The sequence below is a fragment of the Periplaneta americana genome, chromosome 1 (assembly GCF_040183065.1).
Source record: "Periplaneta americana isolate PAMFEO1 chromosome 1, P.americana_PAMFEO1_priV1, whole genome shotgun sequence".
NCBI lineage: Eukaryota > Metazoa > Arthropoda > Insecta > Blattodea > Blattidae > Periplaneta > Periplaneta americana.
In genome coordinates, this window is record NC_091117.1 from 50,428,788 (window position 1) to 50,454,089 (window position 25,302).

General features: G+C 32.2%; 1 protein-coding gene across 5 annotated transcripts in view; it reads right to left on the reverse strand.

Moving 5' to 3' along the window:
• Positions 1 to 6,191: 6,191 nt before the first annotated feature.
• Positions 6,192 to 25,302, reverse strand: part of nemy (no extended memory) — a 560,333-nt gene continuing 541,222 nt past the window's right edge. For 4 of the 5 annotated variants that reach the window (XM_069819574.1, XM_069819557.1, XM_069819581.1 and 1 more), the window contains one exon: positions 19,663 to 19,973. In XM_069819574.1, coding sequence (XP_069675675.1) covers positions 19,823 to 19,973 — 151 coding nt within the window. In that variant the 3' untranslated portion in view covers positions 19,663 to 19,822. Of the gene's footprint in view, positions 11,273 to 19,662; positions 19,974 to 25,302 lie in introns of those variants that run through there. The other variant, XM_069819565.1, reaches the window with a different exon arrangement.

Genomic DNA, 25,302 nt, shown 5'->3' on the forward strand with positions numbered 1-25,302 from the left:
CTGTTCACTCTGAAAATTTGTAGGGTTATTTCACTTTCACCCTACATACAGAATGTCCGAAAAATCACTTACACTAAATGCTTACATTGATCATAATAATTCGTTTCTACAAAATGTGTTGGAAGTGGCTTGACTTCCACCAACGTCCAGACATGACTGATGGTTAACAGACAACAAAATTCGTATAAATTCCATTTCATTCAAATTCAATTACCAGTGACTGATTTCACATACGGTATACTACAAGAAAAAAACAGAATTCATAATGTAGATGACTTAACATAATGATAAAAAAAAAGGAACTGGAAAGAAACTAAAACCACAGTCTAGTATATACAGTCACGAAACTCAATACATAGTAAATATGCATCCACAGATAATTGCTAACCACTAGGATCACTAATATCGCCTCATTACAGACAATGCGAAATATTACCGGCACAGTCTATCGTTCCTAGCACCCTCACAACTCAAGCTTCGTGACTGTATATACTAGACTGTGCTAAAACTACCAGTATATGAATGTCTCGTCATTGCAAAGGATTTCAGGCCTGTGGATAAGAAACTATGTAAACTCAGACCTATTAGCCATTAGTTCTAGTTTAGGAAATGCTGTTCCCCTGAAAAAAAATTAAAGGGAAGTTAACCAAAAGAGAATGTAACTTATTACATAAATTCTGCAATGCTTGGGAAAAGTGGCATAAGTCAGTTTCCACAAACATTTTTTATTAATTTATTGACAACTTACATAACATCTGCTCGCTTGGGAAAAGAGGCATAAGTATTTCTCTCATTACAATAATTCATACAGAAGAAAATCAAATCGACATAAACCAATGTGAAGACAGTTTTTTTTCCTTCTCCTGTAAAATTAACATTTTTGACTTGTGCCACTTTTCCCAAGCACTACAAAATTTAGCTTGACTGCCTACTTTTACAGTGATATAGACTACAATGCAACCAAACCTAATCTAACCCAGCCAATTCTAATTATTTATTTAACCTCAATTCATCACTGCTTAAAAGACAGTACAGTTCATTTCACCTTAAAATATTATGTGAAGTTCATACATACCACAAAAGTCTGTGAAGATTCTGGCACTTCTTTTGTAATCTTCTTTCAAACAAACTGCTTGCATAACATTTCAAGGAATTTTTCTTTCCATAAAAATAAAATCATACACGACTACACGTAAATTACACCACTATGATAAAGTTACCAGACGTCTCCGTTTCCTGGGGCCAGTCCCCGAACTTTGCTTTTTGTCCTTGAACAAAATTCGTCCCCGGAATGTCCCCAGCTTAATAATTTTCCCCCCAGAGATTACGGGATTTTAAGTGTTAATCAATACAAATTTATGAAAATGCTGTTGAATATCACCACAGTCTAGTATATACAGTCACGAAGCTCAATACATAGTAAATATGCATCCATAGATAGTTGCTAACCACTGGGATCACTACTATCGCCTCATTACAGACATGCGAAATAGTACCTGCAGTCTATTGTTCCTAGCACCCTCACAACTCAAGCTTCGTGACTGTATATACTAGACTGTGATATCACTATGCCTTTGGTATTCATTCATACCTGTGGAATGTATATTGGTGAGATCTCCTCCAGAAAGAGACAAATTTGAAGAGACATTCCATTACTTTTCTTCCAATGTAGATGTACTTGACCTAGATGAAATAATTGACTAGGCTTCGGATAATGAAGAATATCACCTCGAAACTAGTCAGCTAGGTAACTTCCTAATGTTGACACAGTAAAGAAGTTATAAAGTTGATCAGTGAAATAATTTATTTTACGAAATTTCGTTCTTGAAGAAATATGTGACATCAGAGAAAATAGCAAAGTGGAATGAAAAAATGCTATTCTTTGCTCAAACTGGAGTGACTTTTTTTTTAATTTTCTCCGAGAAAATGATTTGTATGTGCAATTCCAGAAGTTGATCGAAGTATCTCCGCATTTTCCTGGAAATAATGTTCAGTAAAGAACATTTTTCCTTCTATGAAAATGTTGTGAGATCCAAAAAATTTCAGAATGTGTTTAGAAACTGTTCGAGCTATCTTAACCAACTCCAACATGACCTGTCACAAATTTCCTACAAAATTGGGATCCAGAGAAAACCTACTTAAAAAATTCACTCTTCTGAATATCCCAGCAGTTTAAGTAGTAATTAAGTAGAATTAACTTATTTTATGTGTAAATACAATGAGTATTTTAATTCTTTAAGGCATGTAAAAACAATAGGTCTGTAAGTGAATGACAATCTAACAGAAAATACGAGTATGTTAAAGGTAGTTTTTTCACATATTGATGTCTGTCCCTGGAAATTATGAAAAGACTCTTGTAAACCTTACACTATGTTGAATTTTGGTGTTCTGTGTTTCGCATATAATGCAGGATTGTAGTTTCTATGTGAACAGATTAGGAGGATATTTCCAAAGAAGAAAGAAACTTTTCCTCTATGATGTTTCTGATTATGGTTATAACATAGGATATACAGAAATGAAGCGTAAAGAGTAATAAAATTAATTATTACTACTGGCAAATCTTATAATAACTACAGTAGGCCTACATATATCGTAAACAGCCAACAATAATAGATTCCCATAGGAAAAGGACAACATCCTACAAGATTATTTTATTTTATTTATTTATTTTTTTTTTTTTGATTACCAGACGTCCTGATTTCCCAGGATTGTTCTGGATTTTAATGATGTGTCCCAGTGGTGATATTCAAAAAGTTTAACAACCAGTTCTCTCATCTATGTTAAACATATGTGGTATACGTGGTACATTCATTAAGTTCTGAGACTGAGGGCATAGTGGCGGTGTGGTGCACTAGAACGGATAAGTGGCGCTGTGATATGATACCTTGTCAGTTAGTCTCTCGTCCCAGCATCATAAGTGCATATAGTGTAAGCAGAACTACGGTCATTGTTGTGACGGTGATTTGAATGCGTGCGTCGGAACTCGAGTATGTTGCAGTTTGAGCAACGGGCAAACGTCACGTTCTGTCAGAAATTAGGCGAAACTGCTATAACCGATCATAACTGGAGATGAAACATGGTGTTTTCTTTACGATCCGCAACTGAAGCGACAATCCGCCACCTGGAAAATGCCATTATTTCCACGACAGAAAAATCCGCAACAAGACAAGTCAAAAGGCAAGGTGATGCTTTAACAGTTTTTTTATTCAAATGGAATTGTTCACATAGAATTCATCCCACAAGGTGCAACTGTAGACAAGATCCTCTACAAAGAGATTCTTGGCCGTTTACGCAATTCAATTCGTCGTAAGCGTCCTGAGCTTTGGCATAGGAAGAATTGGCTGTTGCTACACGACAACGCCCTGCACATCGCTCCATCCTTGTCCAAGAGGAACTTGCAAGGCAACAGATCGCTGTTTTGTCACACCATCCATACTCACCTGATCTCGCACCATGCGATTTTTTTTCTCTTTCCCCTCATGAAATCAATCCTACGTGGGCGTAATTTTTATGCGGCCGAAAAGGTCATGACTGCCACAAGAGAAGCCGTACGGCATCTTCCTGCCAACATCTTTCAGCGGTGCTTCCAGCAGCTACACCAATGTTGGCAGACATGCATAGCGGCCAACGGCGACTATATTGAGGGAGGATGTCGATCTGTTTAAGTGTACGCCGTATCATGCGGCATCTTCTGAGACATCCAGATTCTTGTGGGTGCCTACCCTTCAGGCGTCAGTGTCAGAACTTAATGACTGTACCACGTATATCTATGGTAATTGTAAGTATTACCTAGAAATAATTTAACAACCAGCTCGTCACCACTGATGTGTCCTGTGTCCTGTATTGAGGTATGTTTGTCTCGGAATGTCAAAAAGATTGGAAAAATCCTAGTTTTTGCTCATTTCTATAATATTACTTTTAAAATTCTTTATTAATTTTTTGAGATCTTATTCAACCTATGCTCAACGTCATCATTAATTCTGACGCCTTCCATTGGGTTGTATTCAAATAAAAACGATAATACTATAGGTATAATATGTATTAGGTATTATACAGTACCTTTATTCTTTACTGATTAACTTTGTAACTTCTTTACTGTGTTAATATGAGGAATTTACCTGGCTAACTAGTTTCGAAGCAATATTCTTCATTGTCCTAAACCCAGTGAAGGTCCCGCGGTACGGTATCTTCTGGTTTCCTGTTGTAGTGGGGTATGTGTTTTGAAATCGAGTTGAATGTTCAGGATGTGCTACGGGTGTGTTTTTGTATATTTGTAAATTTCATATTGTTCTAGAGAGTAAAGTTTCTGTTTTTTTGTCTGGATGTGTAGTATTTTCATGTCAGTGTCTACGTTGCTGTAGTTGTGATTGGAGTTTGTGATGTGTTCTGTGTAGGTTGTTATTGTTGTGTAGTTTGATTATGGCTGTAATATGTTACTTGTAACGTTTTTGAATGATCTTCCAGTTTGTCCGATGCAGATTTATTTATTTAGTTGATTTATTATTGATAGGATTTAAACCCTGTATCATGCATTTTTTGTGTGTAGATCAGGCTGTAATATGACATTAGGTAAAGGTTCACCATAACTACGAATTGTAAAGTTGGCTGACAAATAAATATCAATATCAATAACAATATGACATTATTTATCCAGATTTTAACAATAATTTCAAAGGAAATTTCATAATCTAGCAAAGATGTATCAAAATTAAAAGTTTAGGCCCTATATAATTAGTTGAAATATATAAAACGAATAAAATCAATTGTATTGCAACTTGAATTAATTCAAATGTGTAGCCATATTAAAGTATGAGTACCATCACCTGTATTTCCCCAGCCATGGGACTGAAGCTGGATGGTCTATGGCGAGTCCTCGGCCTCACTTCATTTCACCCCTTGGTCTGATTATCTGGTTGGGTTTTTTCCGAGGTTTTCCCCAACCTATTGCGACGTAATACTTACAGACTTGACAACTGACCTTTCGAACAAGCTGCAGCGTGTGCACAATGTGTGTGTCAGATTCATCAGTAATGCTCACAAATTTGTCCACATTACACCCTCGTTCAAATCTTTATCCTGGCTGCAACTTAATAACCGTAGAACACTTCATTTGCTCTCTCTTCTGTTTCGAGTTCTCCATACTTCTACTCCAAATTTTCTTCATTCCTGGTTTAACTACTTATCCTCCAAACACAATCTAAACACCAGGTCACAGGAGAGCCAAATCCTAGCAATTCCTGCCCATAGAACATCCCACTATTCATCCTCTTTTACTGTCTCAGTCCCCCGTGAATGGAATTCTCTACCTCAGAAGATTAGGGGCTGCCAGACAATAACCACTTTCAAGAGAAGGCTAAACGATTTCTTACGGGCTCAATCAAATTGAAGTTATAATTATGATCGAGTTTAATAATTTACCGTAATTTAATTTAGGTACTACTACTACTACTACTACTACTACTGCTGCTGCTGGTGCTGCTGCTGCTACTAGTATTATTATTATTATTATTATTATTATTATTATTATTATTATTATTATTATTATTACATAATTATTTTATTGTTGTGAAGATGAAAAGAATTGTCATTGTAATATATTAATTATGTATTATACTGTCTTGTATTGTAGTATTGTATTGCTTTGAATTGTATTGTATTGTATTAATTATGTTCATAGCATTGTATTAATTTTCTATCATACTGGTTGAGTGGAAGAGAAGGCCGAATGGCCTTAACTCTGCCAGTTAAAATAAACCATTATTATTATTATTATTATTATTATTATTATTATTATTATTATTATTATTATTATTATTATTATTATTATTAAATGTCGGGTAATCTTTTGGCGCATCCTCGGACCTCACCTTATCTCAATACATCTCGCCAAAATATTGTAAAAAATTGTAGAAAATTACAAAATTGTAAAACTGCAAAAATTGTAAAATAATTGTAAAAATTTGTAAAAATTGTAATTGTAATATTATAAAATTTTGATTTGTTCCACATCTTAAAGCTTCATTGCTCATGTAAGATCTATGGAATATAATAAATAAAATGAAAAAAAGAAAAAAATTAGATTCCTGAAGAGAGAATCTGGCAACCCTGGTTTGGGACCTGAATACCAAAGGAAGTAAAAGGATTACTTTCTTTAATTTTTTTAATTTGTAGTAAAATTTCATTCACTTAAATCTCCATTTATATGGTTTTATTTTTGTCTGTAAAATACAGAAGATACACCAATAATATACTATTAAAATATAACATGGTACCATAATTTACCCACAAATGCAAGAGTTTTGAGTCTCAGATCACTTCTTGAATAAAGTCTCTGGATGAATAAATGATGAAGACATCAAGACACCATATTACATTGAAAATAAGGTGTTTTTTTTTTCTTAAAATGCGGTTAAGAGGAATCTGAACAACAATCATGCCAGTACATAAAACATTTAAGGCACAAAACTACGTTGCAATTCTCAAAGAACATGAAACCAGTTGTTGTAAAACTTCTCTATAAAGTTTTGAAAAGAAGTTTAAAAAAGCCAAATATATATATCAATCATTTTCACATATATTAATCCAAAAAATGTTTAGGAAACAGTACAATGATGTCTCTATACTACAGTATTATATACAGTTTTTTTTTTCCCTGGGAATTTGAAGAATTCTGAGGCAATATTTTTTCACAACTGTATTTAACAATTATTTGCTTCAATGACATACAAAGAAATTGGAACAGTTTTTTTATTAACCTTCCAGTGGTCGCGTGGATCACAAGAGTGATCCAGTACTTTATTTTTGATTGGTGATCCGAGGTGGCAACACTTATCTGCCATGTGGGTACCATTCCTTCGTATATTTCTGTACCCTCTCAGTTTATCATTGTAATTGACAAGCATTAAGCAAGCCCTTTCTTGGCACGTAATTAAGTTGGTGCACTCTTTGACCACGACTGTGCTCAGTGCAAACTTTAAGTCTCTAAATTTTTAAGTTTTTGTAGCATTTATTGTAATATGCAATTGCAGAAACAATAAATTGTTTTGTGAATACTGAAAAAATGAATACAATTGGACTGTTATTGTGTAATCATTAATAATTGTCCAGAAAAAGTTAATATAAAAAATAAAATTACTCGTAAGAAAAACTTAAAATATGGATCACAACTGTGACTCACACGACCACTACCGTTGCATTTGAGCGCACGACCACTGGAGGGTTAATGTTACAGTTCTGAGCATAGCCAATCACATGAACAGCAAATGTTGAGTACATCTGGGTCGGGTGGTCCCGGAAACCTTGAATGTTTTTCGTGTTAAGAGCAGTGGTTCAGACATAACTCTTAACATAGTCTGGTAGAAGCATAAAACCAAAATTAAATGCATTATATCAAATAGAAATTCTCTATACACAAGAGATAAATGTAAATAATTAGATTTATATACAAAACTCAAAAGCTTATATTATATTATTAGAGGAATTTCAAACAATAATCACTTTATTTTTCATTAAACTCTGTATAGACTTACTACATAACAGGAGAATAGCGTCATATTATCATTAATATTATTTTCCATATATGGCTTCTGGATAAAAAAAAAAAGGATTTCGTGACTTTTCATTCTTATGGCTGTTATTTACTCTAAATATCCTAATTTCAAAAACATACAAAAGCATGACCACTTGTCCAAGACTTTACAGCAATTTATCTCTCTATTGAGAGACCATTTCAAAATAACTCTTGCCTCATAGTTCCTTATATTTTAGCAACTTCCCATTCCGTGTTCAAATTCAAGACTTAGTATCTGTTGTGATTAACCCAAAAAAATTGGAAAATTCACACATAAAAGACGAGTTATATTCACAACAGCATAGTTAATTCAAAAACGCTGTTTCCAAACTTTATGCCGTTTTGAAAACAGATTTTTTGAAAAAAGATTAGGGTGACCACAACTTTTGGAGATAGGTATGACTTATAGTACCCCAAATTTAGCATAACTTGTAGAAAACCTATGCAGCTGCAGTAACTTTGAAAAGTACCAAGTGGCTCAGTTTCAAAACCATTCATTCTAGATACAGTTTTAAATTTCTACGACAAAGCCATCTGGCTTTAGCAGCTGAGTTTACGAAAGTTACTAAATGGAATGTATAAAGTTTTGCCCTAATTCCTTTAACTAGAAACTAGAAAGAACATATACAGGTACACAGACTTGTATAGATATATCACATAAGCTAAGGGCAAGAAATGAGACTTGTAAGAATTGAAAATAACATTACAGAGCTAAAGTAAAATACAATTAGGACACTGAATTATCTTAAGTCTAGGCAAGGTTCATAAAATATAATAAAATACAATAAGCAATCACAACAGTTCTATGAACACATGTACTTGTCAAGCTTCTTTAAATGTTAAAATCAATTATTAATTCATCAGGTGTAGGCCTATACAAATTAAGTTGTCAATTTCCAGATTGCAATATCACGTATTTAAGTCAAACAGATAGGAATTTTGATATTCGGTATAAAGAACACAGAAACATTTCCCATGATATTCCCCATTCAGTTTTCAGTGATCACGTTTACAATAATCAACATCATTTTACAGATATAAACTCCTATATGAAAATCTTGTACATAAACAACACAGGTAAAACATTAAACAATGCAGAATCAATTAAAATATACAAAGATAAATACATAAACCCTCACAATCTCAATAAAAAAGCCATCCTACTTGACCAATAATACTTCAGAATTTAAACAGAAAAAGAACAATGTAGTAACAGAGGCAACATAATCCCTGACACAACTTATGCAATAGTCAGTCCAGGAAGATACACATCTGAAACTGATCTGGTGGGTCAACCAAGTTGTACTATTGCCCATTCTTCTTTTTTTTTATAAAAGATCTTATATAATTTTTCTACATTTAAGATACCAGTAATTCAAAATATATTACAAGATATAAAATTTTAAATCATTTTATATTAGTCGTCACTAATATTGTAAACTGAAAACAATTGTAATTTTTGACATATTTTAATTTTAACAAAATGTATTAAGTATTTATTGTAATTAGTAATTTTAAATGTTTTTATTACAGCCTTTGCCATCACTGATGGCGGGGATGCAATCCCCGAAACATGTCTGATTTTAACAAATAAAGAAGGTTGACAAGTATACATGTTCACACAACTGTTGTGATTGTTTGTTGTATTTTATTATATTTTATGAATTTTAAAATCAATGAACACTATTGATTAGTGATCGAATTGCATATGTTATTGTCTAGGGAAGGTGTAAAAAAGAAGATACCAGTATTCTTTCTGACGCTGGATAGACTGCAGTGCTTAATCCATGGAGAAGAGTAGGAAGGAGAAATGTAACAAAATAACATCATCTTGGGTCGAAATAGCCATGGGAAAATATCAGAAAGCTTTTGATTTCAATCGGAATAAAACGAAGAGAAAGTGAAGACTAACTTGGGAAGAAATTATATGTGTATATAGGAGAAAATAGTCGTAAAATGTAATCGCAATATAAAAATTACATCAACTTACGGGGAAATATATTTATCAGTTGCTACATATTGGAGTACACCAAAATATAGTGGTCACCCTAACTTGGATTCATTAGCTCTTTGTAGTTTAATAGTTACATTAATATCATTCAAGTCTTTTAAATATGACAAGCTGTAACACTGAAGCTTGTCGATAACACAATGTTTGCAGAATAACATACACAAGACATAAGACTCCTGTGAACTAACCACACACTCGAAACTTGCATTACCTTGTATTTTAATATACAATATTAAACTATCTGAACAACTTGGTGAATGTTGCATTTCTCCCATGGCCAATATATTAAAAAAAAAAAAGAAGAAAAAAACAAATCAAGATATATATATCCTACTTTAACAAAGCAACATTTGTAAATTCTTTTTATCTTGGGTAACAGAGATTCTTTCATAATTTTTTTTAGAAATATTAGAAATCTTACCACGAACAAAGCATATCAGTCCTTGCTGAATAATTCCATGTTGTACATTTCAGTTCGATCGTCGTCTTACAGCGACAATGTTTTACACTGGTATATATTCAGTCATGTCAAGAGAACACTGTGTAGTCACTCCAATGACACATACATATACACACACTCACACATATAATGAAGAAATGAGATTTATGCTATGTATTGGCTATGAAGAACTCGAAATATCTACAACAGTAGATAGTTCCTAATCCCCACTACCAAATTTATATATACAACAGATCTAATTATGATGAATGAAGCCATTCAAGGAATTCTAGCATGTAAGCATCATTGTGGCTATATGATTTTTCTTTCCTATACTCAAAAACCAGTGAAAGAGTCAATTTTATTCTTTGGAAGTAAGGTTGTGCAATTGAGCAAAGAAAATTGGCCATGTGAAGATATTTCGATGGTTAAGTTTTGTACAAAATGACAACATGTCACAAATAATGCTTCCATCAAGCAAACAAAATCTTGATAACCGTCTTCTATAGGCCTACTATGTAAATGAGACATCTACTTTGTTTGCTGATAGGAAATCTTTCCTTGCTTTTATTTTTTTGTCCCATCTCCTTTACTTTAACTTCACAGACCACAATCAAATTACAGTCGTGTGTCTTATCTTCCCTTATGACCCAAACACTGGTTGGAAAGCTGCAATAGATTTACATTTAGGGGACTTACAAAATACACTGCACACACATAGTCAGTACAATGAAAATTACTTTCATTATCGAGGGGGGGGAAGAGAATTCTTCACTTGGTCCAACAGCATTGTACATTTGCATCTTTTTTTTTATTTTTATTTTTTATTTTTTTTGGAAGATTGGGTAGTAACTTGACATTTATTCAATTAAAATACCGTACAGACAAAAAGGTACAACAAGTTGTAATCTTTGTTCAATGTACATTCTTTTTGTTCCCGTTTGAGTCTTCCAAGTTTTTATAGCTCTGGTTAGCAAAGCTATTCGTCATGATGGTGTTTCCTCGGTTTTAGCATAGCTTGACAATGCCTTATGTTATGAATTGAGTTAGTGCACTGTTCCCCCACTACAGAGCAAGATGATGCAGGCAGGCAGAGGTTGTTCTCTACAGTCTCTCCGTGACGAAGGTTTTAACCTCGGAGCGGAAAGACTCCCTCCGCACCGCATACGATAGAAGGATTCCCAAAGCTACCAACACCATAGCCAGTGCATTCAGCACTATCCCTTCCTCAGGCATGGATGAGTATTTATTGCTGAAAACAAACAAGAAGAGAAAAATGGGCACACAAGCAATTAGTAGGGGTTATGGTCCCAGTTTCCATGGAAACCAAAGTGTTAACATGCTTATAAACGAGAGCTCAGAGCAACAACAGTTTTTCAAACAAATTATTTGTTACAGATTAATATATCCTGATTTTTATGCTAAAAAAATCAGTATAATTGCGTTTTATTGATTACTAACATTGTTACTGTTTCCTGTCATGAGATATCTTTGCGGTTTTGCGCTGTGTCATATATCCTAAAAATTCAGGGCTGCCAAGTGTCAGCTTTTAAATCTGACATCAGCGTTTTCTAAGATTTGTCAGATTGTCAGGACGCGATACCTGTTTGTCAGGTTTTTTCACAAGTGTTGTGCCAGTCTCTATTTTGTATCATTCAGTTTATTTAAATTTTCAATTTAGATTTTTATAGAGACAACAAAATGAAACTCAATTTCGTTCCTCAATGAAGATAGACAAAACTCTCTCTTCCATTGTATGTTGCAAATTAAGCTATGAGGGAAAGTGCCACGAACAAATGATTGATGAAAAATATTTTTAATAAAGCCAGATGTGTCACTGAAGAGTAATTCATAGTAATGTAGCTGTATTTGTTGTATTCAATGCTGAATAATTTATTATTCCATGTATGGTAATGTATTTACTTATGATTTTCCTTATGAAAACAATACCGTAATTATGGTGTCAGTTTTTTTTGTCAGCTTTTTTTAACATGATTTCCAACTTATTTCAGAATTTTTAACTTGGCAGCCCTGTAAAATACATGTTTCATAGCTGCATATTGCCTTCAACAACAGAAAAGGCAATGAAAGAGACATATATCTCTTGAATCAGTTACCATAACTTCAGTCCTAGAGGAGAGCTCTTAGTAAACAGATCCAACAGATAGATTTTCTTTTTCTGCCTTCCCTGATGGATGTTTCTGTATCTATGTGACCACGGAAAAAAAACCCCAGCCATTATTCGACTAAGAATTTCCTGGACACTATGAAGAATTTGGTTTCTACAGTAGGGACACTAGCAATGTAGAATAACTGATTGCCCCATATGATGGTAGGAAGAGAGGTAAAGTAATAAGTAACAAGAGTTCAGATTTTTATATAGATGAGAGACGGTCAGTAAACTTTGAGGGGAAAGGATTTTTCTTTAAACATACCGGTACCATTACTCTTCAAAACAGACCTACCAACCTCCTGAAATATTTTTATGGCCCTTCATCGTGATTTAACTATTGCATCTCGGGTCTAATGCATAATAATTAATAATCAGTATATTAATATTATTAGAAGACATTTTTCTTAATGTGGATAGTAATTTTAAATTGTTAATATTCTACCTGTCTCTTAGCACGCAGTACTTCTGAAAACTAGTGGATTAAACAAATGAAATAACCTTCTTTAACTATTGTATTCATAGTACGGTACTGAAAAATCCATTCTCTTACATATGGTACAGTTGTGCAAGTGAGAAATTGATTATAATTTGGTATTGGTACAAAAATCTTTTATACATTAAAAGTTTTCAAGTGTTTGCATTTGTTGTAACTCAAAAACTAAAATAACTTTGCCTCAATATTCTTCTGTACATTGACTTAATATTAAAAAAAACAATTATCTCCTACACTTACAGAAGATTAAAAATAAAATAATTATAATCAGAATTTGAAAAGAAATCTAGGAAAGGCAATGATTGGCATTCTTGAATTTTTTCGTATATAAAAATTACAGATATCCTATGTAACATTTTAATAAAATATAAACTTTCAACATAATGATATAATTATACGAAATACACATACACGTTTCATTGACGTCCTATCAGCTAACATTTTCTGTAGAATATATATTGATTTTTAATACTCTGGTATCACACAACGACCACAACGTACGTATTCCTCGTTAGAACCTTTTCTTGGAATATTTAATGAACATATACATTTTAAACAGTTTACTAATCAAGTATAATTACATTACCAGTGTATCAGAATTCAATTTAATTCTAACATATGGCAATTTTTTCTTTCTTTTAAATAAAAGGAAACATATTTCTTCCATGCAGAGCGTCTGACTTTGAGGAAGGAATTATTGACAATAAGAGAAGGCTGCCTGTAGATACCGATACACGTTTTCAAGGGTAGTCAAGACTGAAATTTGGACAAAGAAATTGATTTTTAGTATTTTCTTTCATGAAAGAGTACAATAATTATTCCCTTATAATAAAATGATACCAGTTTCTTGTTACGTCCTTTTTTTAAGTCCCTAGCAGATTTGTTTAAGAGATAAGCACATTGTATTTAATGATCTGGTACCGGTACTGTTTTCTCAGTTCTTTATTTTTCAGCATTTTCTGTGTATAAAATGCTCTCTGTAATACAGTTCTTATCCGAATCAGTTTAAATTTTTTTTTTTTTTAATGTTGTAATAAATACCAGAATTGAAATTTGCTCTGGGTTTTCATGTGTACTGAATTTTAATATAAATTTTGGTACCGGTAGGTTGAATTAAAGGAATTACCGTAATAAAAATTGAAGTTAAAAATTTTTGAGCAGTAAAATATACATACGATATTAAACCCAAACCATTTGTTATTTATACACATGTGACATGTTTTTGGGTAAAATTTTAGCTCAATCCTATAGAAACTGTTATATTGAGTAGAAATTATAAAGCAGGCCTAATAAAAGCTAGTAACTTGACAACGAATAAACTCACATAGTCAAAATCTTGTATAGCATGTACTGATTAGCACATAAACATGTGATAAAAATTTCGTATTATTAACTTTAGAACTGTAAAAATAAAAAAATAAAAAACTCTGTCATAATAATTAAGCTTACCCTTAAATAATATTCGAAGTTTAACAGTGTAGGTTATATTAAATATTTCAATAAAAGAGACTTTATATGATATTTTACCTAAAACAACAATGTTTACTTAAATGGATATTGCAATGAATGAAGTTTTTGACATTTAAAATTCGAATTAATTTTAAGTTACTGCATCCATCAGGAATAAGATATTTCTTTAGTATGGTCCACCAGTACCTAAGTGATAGCATTTGGACATAAATAATTTATTAAATTACAGTAAAACCTCGGTAAGATGCTCTTTAAGGGACTGCATAAAAATAGTGTATTAAACGGGACTGCGTATTAGCGAGAGTGGTCATTTTCGAGTTTTTAAATTTTAACACAAAGATATTAATCAGTATAAACATTTGTTGAAGAAATTTAAGGATTAAATACTGTAATTATGCAGAATAAAAGGTTACCGGTATTTTGTTTTCTTTCCTTTCAGAAAATGTTAGAACAAATAAACTGTCTTATCAATTAAAGTGCCCCTTTATTAAAAAAGTCAATAATTGTTTTCTGTCTTGCACTTGCATTGCATTTTCCACACGATTTAAATCGGAAGTGACTTCAGTAATTCGACTACTAGAAACATTAATGAATCTACTGATTACAGATACTGCGGCAAGCACTTCGTTGCGAGAAGAATTTGGAATGTCTACCGCTTCCACTTCCTCGTTGTCAAGTCTTCACTGACAATGTGATCTAAAACTGCCAGCAAGAAGGACAGGCTCTGAATACAGTAGTCTTGCAGGTATTCAAGGGTCGCATTTCATTCTATTATAGGCTATTCACCAAACAAAGACTCTACAAATCCTTGAATATGCGGGCGCTAGCAGTAAATGTAGAAGTCCAAGAAAATTTTCTCAGAATCCTTTAAAGTACGATATTTTAGGATTTTCAGCAAATGAAAGAGTGTATTAAACAGAATTATGAGCATATTAAGTGGTCAATTTTACACGGTTTTATATAGGGATGTCAAAGGACCGGACGAAAAGAGCATATAATGCGGGATAACGTAACAAATGGACGTGTATTATAGGGGTTTCACTGTAGTTGAATGGGATAAACTATCCAACATTAAAAATGTATAATTATGGAGTGCACCATTAGCTAAATGTCTAGAATATTGGCTTTCCATGCTGGTAACTCGGGTTCAAATCCTGGTGGGTCCAACTGCAATTTGTGGTGGACAAAGATAGTGCTTAGTGTTAGATTTTCACGAGGTACTCCCGTTTCTCCTACCGGCATTCCGCGATTGCCTCATTAATCATCTCATCATACAGTCTTACATAGTTCGCCTCCTCTGGTGCAACACCTTCATGGAGGCTGAAAAACTATAAGCTTTGGAGCATCGCCCACTAAATGGTGACATTTGGGTGAATGACACAAGTCTAATGCCCGCCATTAATTAAAAAAATATGTATATTCAATTACAAAATCTAATATTTAATGTATGATGATTGGATCAACAAAAAATAATTTAAATGTTGCTGTTGCTATGAGATCTCCAGCATATGCTACACATCACTACAACATGCATGTACACACACAAATAAAAAAAAAACTAGACAGAGAGAGCATGTTAATGAGATATTACATTAATTAAAGATGTGCAAAGAAATCAACATCTAAACAACTACATATAAACTACTCAATATCTTACTACCTCTACTACTAACACTAAACTTACACTTTTATTGTCAAATAAAAAATTAATTAGTTATAGTTTGTTAAAGCATGAAAAGCACAATAGAGATTGCATAATACAGCCTACTTTTAACTTGTTATCAAGTACACTGCTTTCTCAAATCATGAGACACTGCTTGCTTATTTCCGATCCCTTGAAAATAGGAAATTGTCCTTCTTTAATCTACATTAAGCTATACTTATCTACCGAATTTTTATGTTTAGACAATTCTTAAACAAAATTAAATTAAACATAATTAAATAATGTATAGGAGACAAAGAGGAAGGCAGAAATAGAAAAGATTGGAGAATGCTAGGTTTGCAGTGAAAGACCTGCAGAACACTATGACTGGATGAATAAAATTCACGAACTATTCACAAAATTAAGACCTTTTATTGTTTCATCATACCATGGTTCTATACAATTAAATAAATACCTAGTTTAAATTTGTTTGCATCTAATAGCTGAGGTTACTTTCTATTCCAGGGATAGTTTATGCCAATCTGTCATGTTAATATATTTATTTTAATTGATTGACATCTCGTTAGTATATAGTAAAACTGTAACTTATTCCAAGAAAACTAAATAGATGTATATCGCATTGCATTATTCATTATTGAGGTGTGTTATAAGTAGTAACATGAGATGCTGCCAGGAAGTCAAAAGAAGGATAGCAACGACAAAGGAAACTTTTAATAGAAAAAGGAGCATTTTCTGCGGACTCTGGAAAAAGAAGTAAGGAAGAGACTAGTGAAGTGTTTTGTGTGGAGTGTGGCATTGTATGGGGCAAAAACATGGACATTATGACGAAGTGAAAAGAAACAACTGGAAGCATTTGAAATGTGGTTATGGAGAAGGATGGAGTGTGTGAAATGGAAAGACAAAATGGGAAATGAACCGTACTGGAAAGAGTTCCTGGGTGAAGAAAGAATAATGCTGAAACTGATAAGGAAGATGAAATTAAATTGGCTGGGTCACTAGCTAAAAAGAAATTGACTACTGAAGGATGCACTGGACGTAAATGTGAATGTGAATGGGAAAAAATTTCGTGGGCAGAAGGAGATGCAAATGATAGACAAAATGAAGATACATGGATCATATGCGGAGACAAGAGGAAGGCAGAAAATAGGAAAGATTGGAGAATGCTAGGTTTGTAGTGAAAAACTTGCCCTTGAGCAGAAAACTATGAATGAATGATAATTTAATAGTACCAGTAAACGTTTTCTAGAGAGCAAAGCATTTCTACTAAACACGAAACTAAAAAAAATAACTACTGCATGCTGAGAGATAAAACATTCTTTGAACATACCGGTAAATATTACAATAAAATTAAAACCAGTCATAATAACTATGAAGCTAAACTAAACAAAACAAAATCTGCAGAGACTTTCAATACAGTGTATACGAAATGATTATGCATTGGTTCTACAACGTAAACATTCAGTAACTAGTAACTAACTGTATACCATACCTGTCATGTAACTTAATTCTACTTGTAACGAATTAGATGAATGCAAGCAGACTACTTAGTAACATTTTATGCTAATTATCAGAGGTAACCTGGGTATAAATTCGACGTTTACACAAACGATTTCTTATTGTACAGGTACCAGGTACAGTAGTCAAAATGTTCATTTCTGGTTTCCATAACTGCACATCTCTAATTAATTGTAATAAGCTCACAACTGTTAAGACTGCATCAAAGTTATATGAAATTAAATTAACCATTAACAAAAACATGATTATCAGTATATGTTGAACATTGCAAGATTTTTTTCTATTATTCTTCTCATAAAAAATGAAATCTTTTCATTAGCATGTGCCTATGGACGTCGAAATCCATTACAAAATATAAGATATTTTCTGTCAATTGCTATCCTATTCTTTTATAATACTAATACACTAATTACCTATATATTTAAATAATAATTCAGTATGCACACCTTTTGCTAGAAAAAAAATTAGTAAAATTCAAAATTTAATTTCTACTTATTCTGAAATAATTTTCTGCTGTAATTTGGTATAGTGATTAGACAATGCTTCTAGATTAATAAAAAAGTTTTTAGAATGACGAAGTTTTTATTGTTAAGGGTAATTATTTTTTTTAATTGGTAGATGGGTTCAATATCTATTGGGAAAGTTGGCTTCTCCGATATCTTATACAATTTTAATGCTTTCTTCTTTATGTTCATCTTTGATGCAGTCTGTTAAGACAAATTTACAAACTAAGGTACCGTAAACTGGGCTTACTTTGAACACAGAGGAAACTTTGACCATTTTTTCAGAAAATCATATTTAGGCTTCTACATGCTGCACTTGTTATAGATGGAGGTAAATTTGGTATGAGAATGATTTTATGATAATTTACCTCCATCTATAACAAATGCAGCATGTAGTAACCTAAATATGATTTTCTGAAAAAATGGTCAAAGTTTCCTCTGCGTTCAAAGTAACCCCAGTTTACGGTAAACAATTTATGCTGTTAATGTGCTAACACTAAAACTAAATACAGGGCGTGTTGAATGTGCATCATACAAAGCAATACAATCTTGGCAGTGCACGTTAGCATGTGTATGTAATACTTCACTGCAAAGCAAAATACTGATATTAATGTTAGTCCTTTACAAAGTTATCAAACAATGCTCTTTCAAACAACATGGCTGACTCTTGTACAAACATTGGCTACATTACGTATATGGTTCATCTTATGAAATTAATTACCGTTCATTCTTCCTTGGAATTAAAAGTATATTTTACCTCAGTTAAAATTAGGAGTATTTTAAATGTTCACACTTTTTAATTCACCAAGAAAACTCCAGTATTAAAATATTGAGTGGTCTTTCCTTCATGCCTCCAGAATAAAAAAAAAACATTCTTATGAAGCACTGAATTTTCCTTTATAATATGTCAGTAAAAACATTCAACAGAATTACATTGTTATTTACCATCAAGAATGCTAAGATTTACAAAAACATACAAGTTACCTGACAGACATATGCTGACAAAATATTTGTCTGATTATTATTCGAAAATAAAGTATCATATGAGTTACATACAATACATTATTAAAGAATTGTTGACTTGTTTACTTTCATTATCTGGGAATTCGTTTATAATCAGTATCTTTAAATATCTAAAATGTGAAAAGTAATTACATAATGTGACTTTATAGAATTTTAATTAATTATGATCAAATATATTTAATTTTAATCTCAAAATTTAGTGTGTTAACACTGAATTCACCGTTTAATAAAGTATTTAAACCTTATAAAATATCACAAGTTCATTAATAATTTAATATTGATCAATTTTTGATTAGCTGTAACAATAGCAGTTCATAAGGTTCTGCAATTCAGTTATTTGGGAATTACATTCAAAATTAATGTTTTCTCAAAATATCACAACATAAAGTCAAAACTGTGTAACATCCATGTTTTGAAGTATTAATTATGTGTTAAATTTCTCAATCTAATGTTCAGATATTAATGATTTAACACAGCAACAAAAGAAATTTCCAAAATGTTTTACTCAATTTTCAATGATTTGGTTAATTTACTCTTAATCAATCTGTGAGAGTTAAATTTAATCATTTGATTATAATTTAGATAATTTATTTCAAGAAAATATGGAAGATTTCCATTACATTTAATAAAATAAGGAAAAATGTTTAAAATATTGATGTAATTATGATAAATAAAGAAACATCATTTCACTATGTTATTAGCTTTTATTTTATTTCTTTTCAATTCTTAATCTTCAGTAATCAACTGCGGAAGATAATTGCAACAGAACATAAACTCAGCTCAGAAATAAAATAAAACCATGTAGAGGGACAAATGGAAATATAATATTTATTATTTTGGTCAGAAAAAAACACTGATTACAAAAATAAATCTCTCATTCATTTTCAGTAAATGTCAAATGAAAAGAAAACAAAAATACATTTACAATTGATCCAATACAGTTAACGTCACTACAGTTCACACTAATCTCCTTGGGCGGTGATGAGGATATGTCCTCTATATTTGAAGTCATCTTTCATAACAATGTAGGCCACGACAATGGCTCCTGCCGTTAGAACCATGGCGAGAGCATTCACTATAATTGCTTCTTCTGGCAAATTCTTATAATTTTTGCTGCAAGTGGAAGCAACGACATAAGCACATGAAATTTCTTTATAGTCTGAGAGCTTGTTAAAGAGTGCAATGAGGCATAACAATATTAATATAGCAGGACTGAATTTAATTTGTTATGGTGAAAGCAGGACAGGGCGATCTGAGTGTGGGTGGCAATGTGTGTAAATCGGAAAGCTACAAAACACATTGTTTTAGGTTTATTTTAATAGGTACAGTATATGCGAGAAATACAAGAAATTAAGGTTTGTTTACTGAGAAATATTTTTATACGAGTGAAACACTCTGACGTGACTAACTTGATTTTAATTAAACTTTAAGTACCTTAATGTATTTTATTTACAACCATAACAAAAAGCAAGACTTTTTTTTTCTAAACAGTTTTGTGTATGAAAAGTAGGACTTTTCTACGGACCGTGAAATAAAGCAATTGAGAAGCTCACTTTCAAAACGTCTCTTGTCCACCTGCTAACGAAAATGGGTTAGAGGATATTTCGTCCAACGTTTTTCATCCAATGGTACATTTCGTCCAGACTTACTTTGTCCGCACTTTATTATATTGATGGCCAATTTATTACGTAATATAATATAATAAATAAATAATGTAATATAATAAAAATGTTGACAAAATATGACTTATGTTCAAGTTCTGATTCAGGGTCATGTTCAGCTGGATTAATAACCACGCTGTAACCAACTCCTTCTCAGGTAGTCCTTCACACGATCGTGTTCTTTGTAATCTTGGTAATTGCGTACCATTTCTTCAATGCGTTCTTGATTTTGAATGCATACTTCTTATTACGAGGTGAACGCGCCTGTATGTGGTCTCTTTTATTACCGTTATATTTTCCAAATCAACCGTTGTATAAAAAAAATGTCGCGACGCTGTTATTCCCGGCGTGACTCCTCCTCTTTACTTACGTGTTAGGAAGTGAAGGCTTTTTAAAGTCTAGGTAGGTTGTATCGTTCGCCATTTTTGTTCTTTCGTTGCCGAGTTATCAGACGAGGAATCTATTTGCCACACCGTTAAACATTATCATGTCGTAGCTCCTATGATAATAAATCAAACGCACTGTAATTCAGCAATAATTGAGCGGCAAATAACGTCCTCGTGTGCTTTCTGCGAACGCCAACGAAAGAGCCAAATTGGCGGGTGGTTATATTAAGTATTTATCGAGCCTTAGGAAATGCATGACGTCATCATCAGCGAATCACAAGACGCACACGTTTAAATGTAGCCGATCTGAAACGTGATTGGCTGCCGGAAATAAAAGCGACGGGACTAGTACAACGGGCATTACATAGTACTCTTTGTTCGCATCTCCAGTAGCGTCTAGTGGCATTATGTTTCATCGAGTGGAAGTGGTAACAAAATGAATGTAACAGAAGCATAGACTTTTCTTTACTCGTGTAGATAATTTCTGCCATTTCCCAAAGTGTTAAAATGAAATGATACTTAGAAAATATATAATAAATGAAAGCGTAACATTACTAGGCACCATCAGGATGCGAATTAACGGGGGGGATGGGGGGAGATTTCTCTCCCTGGTGGAAAGTTATCCCCCCTCATAAATTCATATTAACATTCCTGCCTGGGATAACTTCTATCCCCCTCACAAAATATAATTGTTCTAATACGAGTATTATGTACTTTATAAATTAAAAGTAAGCAAAGAAAATACCGGCAAGCTGACAACAATCAATAATTTAGGAATTACACATCTTATCTTAAGCCTGCTCATGGACATTATTATTATTATTATTATTATTATTATTATTATTATTATTATTATTATTATTATTATTATTATTATCAAGATGCAAGACAAACAACTCAGTGCGACCAAGCGTTGAGTTGTATCGAATGGGGATAATTATGTATGGTATCCTCTATCTAGGATTCTATCTTCCCTCCCTCATCAGAAATCTTAATTAGCACTCTGGGCACCACATTCAACAAAGTGGAATAAATGGAATAATACCGTTACTAAGCAACTAGAAATGTCTCATTGGATGATATGCGCCATGGACGAAGCTTGTTGGACGAAATGTCTTATTGGACGATAACCGCTATGGACGAAGCTTGTTGGACGAAATGTCCTGTAAGGACGAAAATAAGCTTCTTGTGTCCATGTATTCTTCAATTATAAGTCTATAAAACTGTCATAATTTGGCTTAGAACGCCCTTCAAACCACAAAAATCTTGTGTTAAAAGTGACTATTGGAATCAAACTGACTCTTGTTAACAGCAGAATCTGCGACAAAATATTAGTTCAGCTTTGGAATCGAAGAGTCTCATGCTCTCATTTGATTCTACATAAATGCACCCAACCTCTTTGGTTTCATAATGTCTCTTGCCTAGCTGGTAAGAAATTTTAGACCTAAAAACGTTTTTCGTGATTTCCCACTAAGTTATAGGACTGGACAAGGGTCGTTTGGAAAATAAGCTCCTCAATTCATGGCCTGCTCTATTCTATTATATCACATCATTTGTCACCACAGAAACAATGCTATTACTATTCATGTTGAAAATCGAACCATGACCTACTATAACCTACTAGAGATTGTTCTCTTTGGACACCGCAAGCTAGGACCTTTTTTATCAAGAAAGTAAAATAAATTTTTATTTCTCCTAGAAAATGTGTCATTTTGTTATGATAATAAATAAAATTATGTACTATGCAACTTATATGTGGCGTGAACTTTTATCCATCCGTGTGAATTCAGTTCTCCTCTATGGCTCGTGCTAAGAATCTTCCCATTCGTGAAAGAAAGTTGCATTTAACATACAAGTTGCATAAATAACTATTCGTTTTTTAAAGTTTAATTGTAAATTGTTTTAATACTGAAAATAAATGAAATAAATTATAATAGTATACCGGTAGTTATATTATATTTGGCGAAAACCATTCAAGTTATTGATTAGATAAATTTATCTCGACAAAATACTATTATCATTAACTGAATGTTATCATAAGTAATTTCTGATTTACTATAAAGTGATTTAAAGAACCATTACTTGCTTACGTGCTTTAGTTCAAAATTTATTCTAGAAGTAAGTCCTTAATTGCAATGTGTTTATTTTCTCGGAATATGTAATATACCGATTCAGCAATTATTACAGGATGTACTGAAGAATGATTTTTTCTACCAAGAGAAATGTTCTTATATATTTTATTTATTATTAAAAAGAAACAGTGTTTATTATTAGTACTTATTTCTCTCCTTCGAAAGGTCCACGTAAAAAGTAGGCTACATAGTTTTGATAATATGACAATCATAAATATGGGAACAAAGTGTAGTAGTGTAGTTAGTTGTATGGAGAGAGTGCAAATAGAGAGGAAGGGGCTGAAATAGATGGAAAGAGTGACATGAGCGAACAGATTATTATTATTATTATTATTATTATTATTATTATTATTATTATTATTATTATTATTATCTCTTTCACCTGTCTCCAGAAGCATTAAAACTGCCAACTAGCACAGCAATGAATTCGATCCACTTAACTTACAGAATTAGTTCTTGAGTACTGGTACTTGTAAATTACCATTATTATTGTTCATCTCTATCATTTTTTATTATTTTTGTATCTAATGTGCTTCCTTATTATTAGCTAATCGCTGTAGGTTAGCACATTAATATGAACAATAAAATAATAAAATCAAAACAAATGAATTATATTATATAAATTTATACTGTATCCGAAAAATTTAAAACGATATTTTCAATAGACAATTCTATATTGGCAATATATTGGTTTTATACTAATAATTACCAGAAATAGTCGCTAATTAACTATTAAATGGTTTAAAGAATTATTTCTTACCTTATCATCTGATAATTGTCTTATCTTTGAAATTCAAATTAAATGAAACAAAAATTAAATTAAAAATTTCAAACATAAATTTAAAGTTAAATTAAATAGACACAAAAATAAAATAATATTTTAACATACTTAAAATGACAGCTAACATAAACGCATCAAAGACAAAATAAAATCTCCCTTACTATTAGCAGTAATAGAATAAACTAAAAGTTGACATAATAAAAAGATGAATTATTATTATTATTATTATTATTATTATTATTATTATTATTATTATTATTATTATTATTATTACTACTACTACAATTACTACGAGAATATCAACATTTTCATTTTAAAACTATTTTCAATACGCAATTTTGGCTTTAAAAGATATTGTTTTAAATCAATACTTAGGAGAAGTAGTTGCTAATTTACTGTAAATTGGTTTTGGAGACAATTAAGCCTACTTGCTTTGAAACATATTATATCTATCTTATCTTTGAAATGCAATTTAATTAGAGCAAAAAATTATATTTTCAGACTCAGTAGATATAAAAATAAAGTAAAGTACAATTTCAACAAACTTAAAATCGTTGTACCGGTAATTATAAATTCAACAACAAATTAAAATCTTCTTTACTATAAACAGTAATAAAACAACAAACTAAAACACTGAACGTAATAAAAACACGAATTGTAAATGTAATATTAGGCCTAATTATTTTCATGATTAAGTAATGAAGTGTTAATGTTATGATAAATATCAAGAGGAAGATGATAGAGGAAGGCAATAGTTGTAAATATTTAACTAAACTTACTGTAGGTCACAGTATGTGAAATACCCATTAGAAATTCGAGTATTTAGGGCTAATTACTTAGGATTAACTAATTATATACTTATTAAAGAACACTGCACAAACAAAAAATTAAGCATTTCCAAGAACATGAAACAAAATAATTACCGGTAAATCTTATTATGTAGATGTAAGCAATAAATAATATTAAAATGGGATAAGGTAAGGGTATGGATCCCTCATATTAAAGTACCGGTAGTTAGTAAAAACCGAGACAAACAATAGGTGCAGTGGCGGCTGCCACAGGGGAGTACTGAGGCACTGCCCTCCATGGAAGTAATTTAAGACTTTTCCTGAATGAAGTACCATTTGAAATAAGTAAGAGAAACCCGATTTATCATGGTTTGTCATTCTAAAATTCCAATGTATTTATACAACATATTGATTTTTCCTAATTAAGCCTCTTCATTACTGAACTCAACAAGTCGCCACTGAATAAGAGCAACACTTAAAGATATATGAAGCATTTTCACGGGGTGTGCCACAGCTTCCAGATTCAGTTGCACTCTGCTGAGTAGAGCTGAATGAATTCACAGTACATTAGCTGATCCTTGAGTACAAGTTCAAATTCTGTAGTACTGTATTAAAAAAGAGCAAAGCTAGCCCCATTACAGGCCGTGGAGACCACAGGTGGCAAAAGGTTAAGGCTCCCACCTTTGCAGACAAT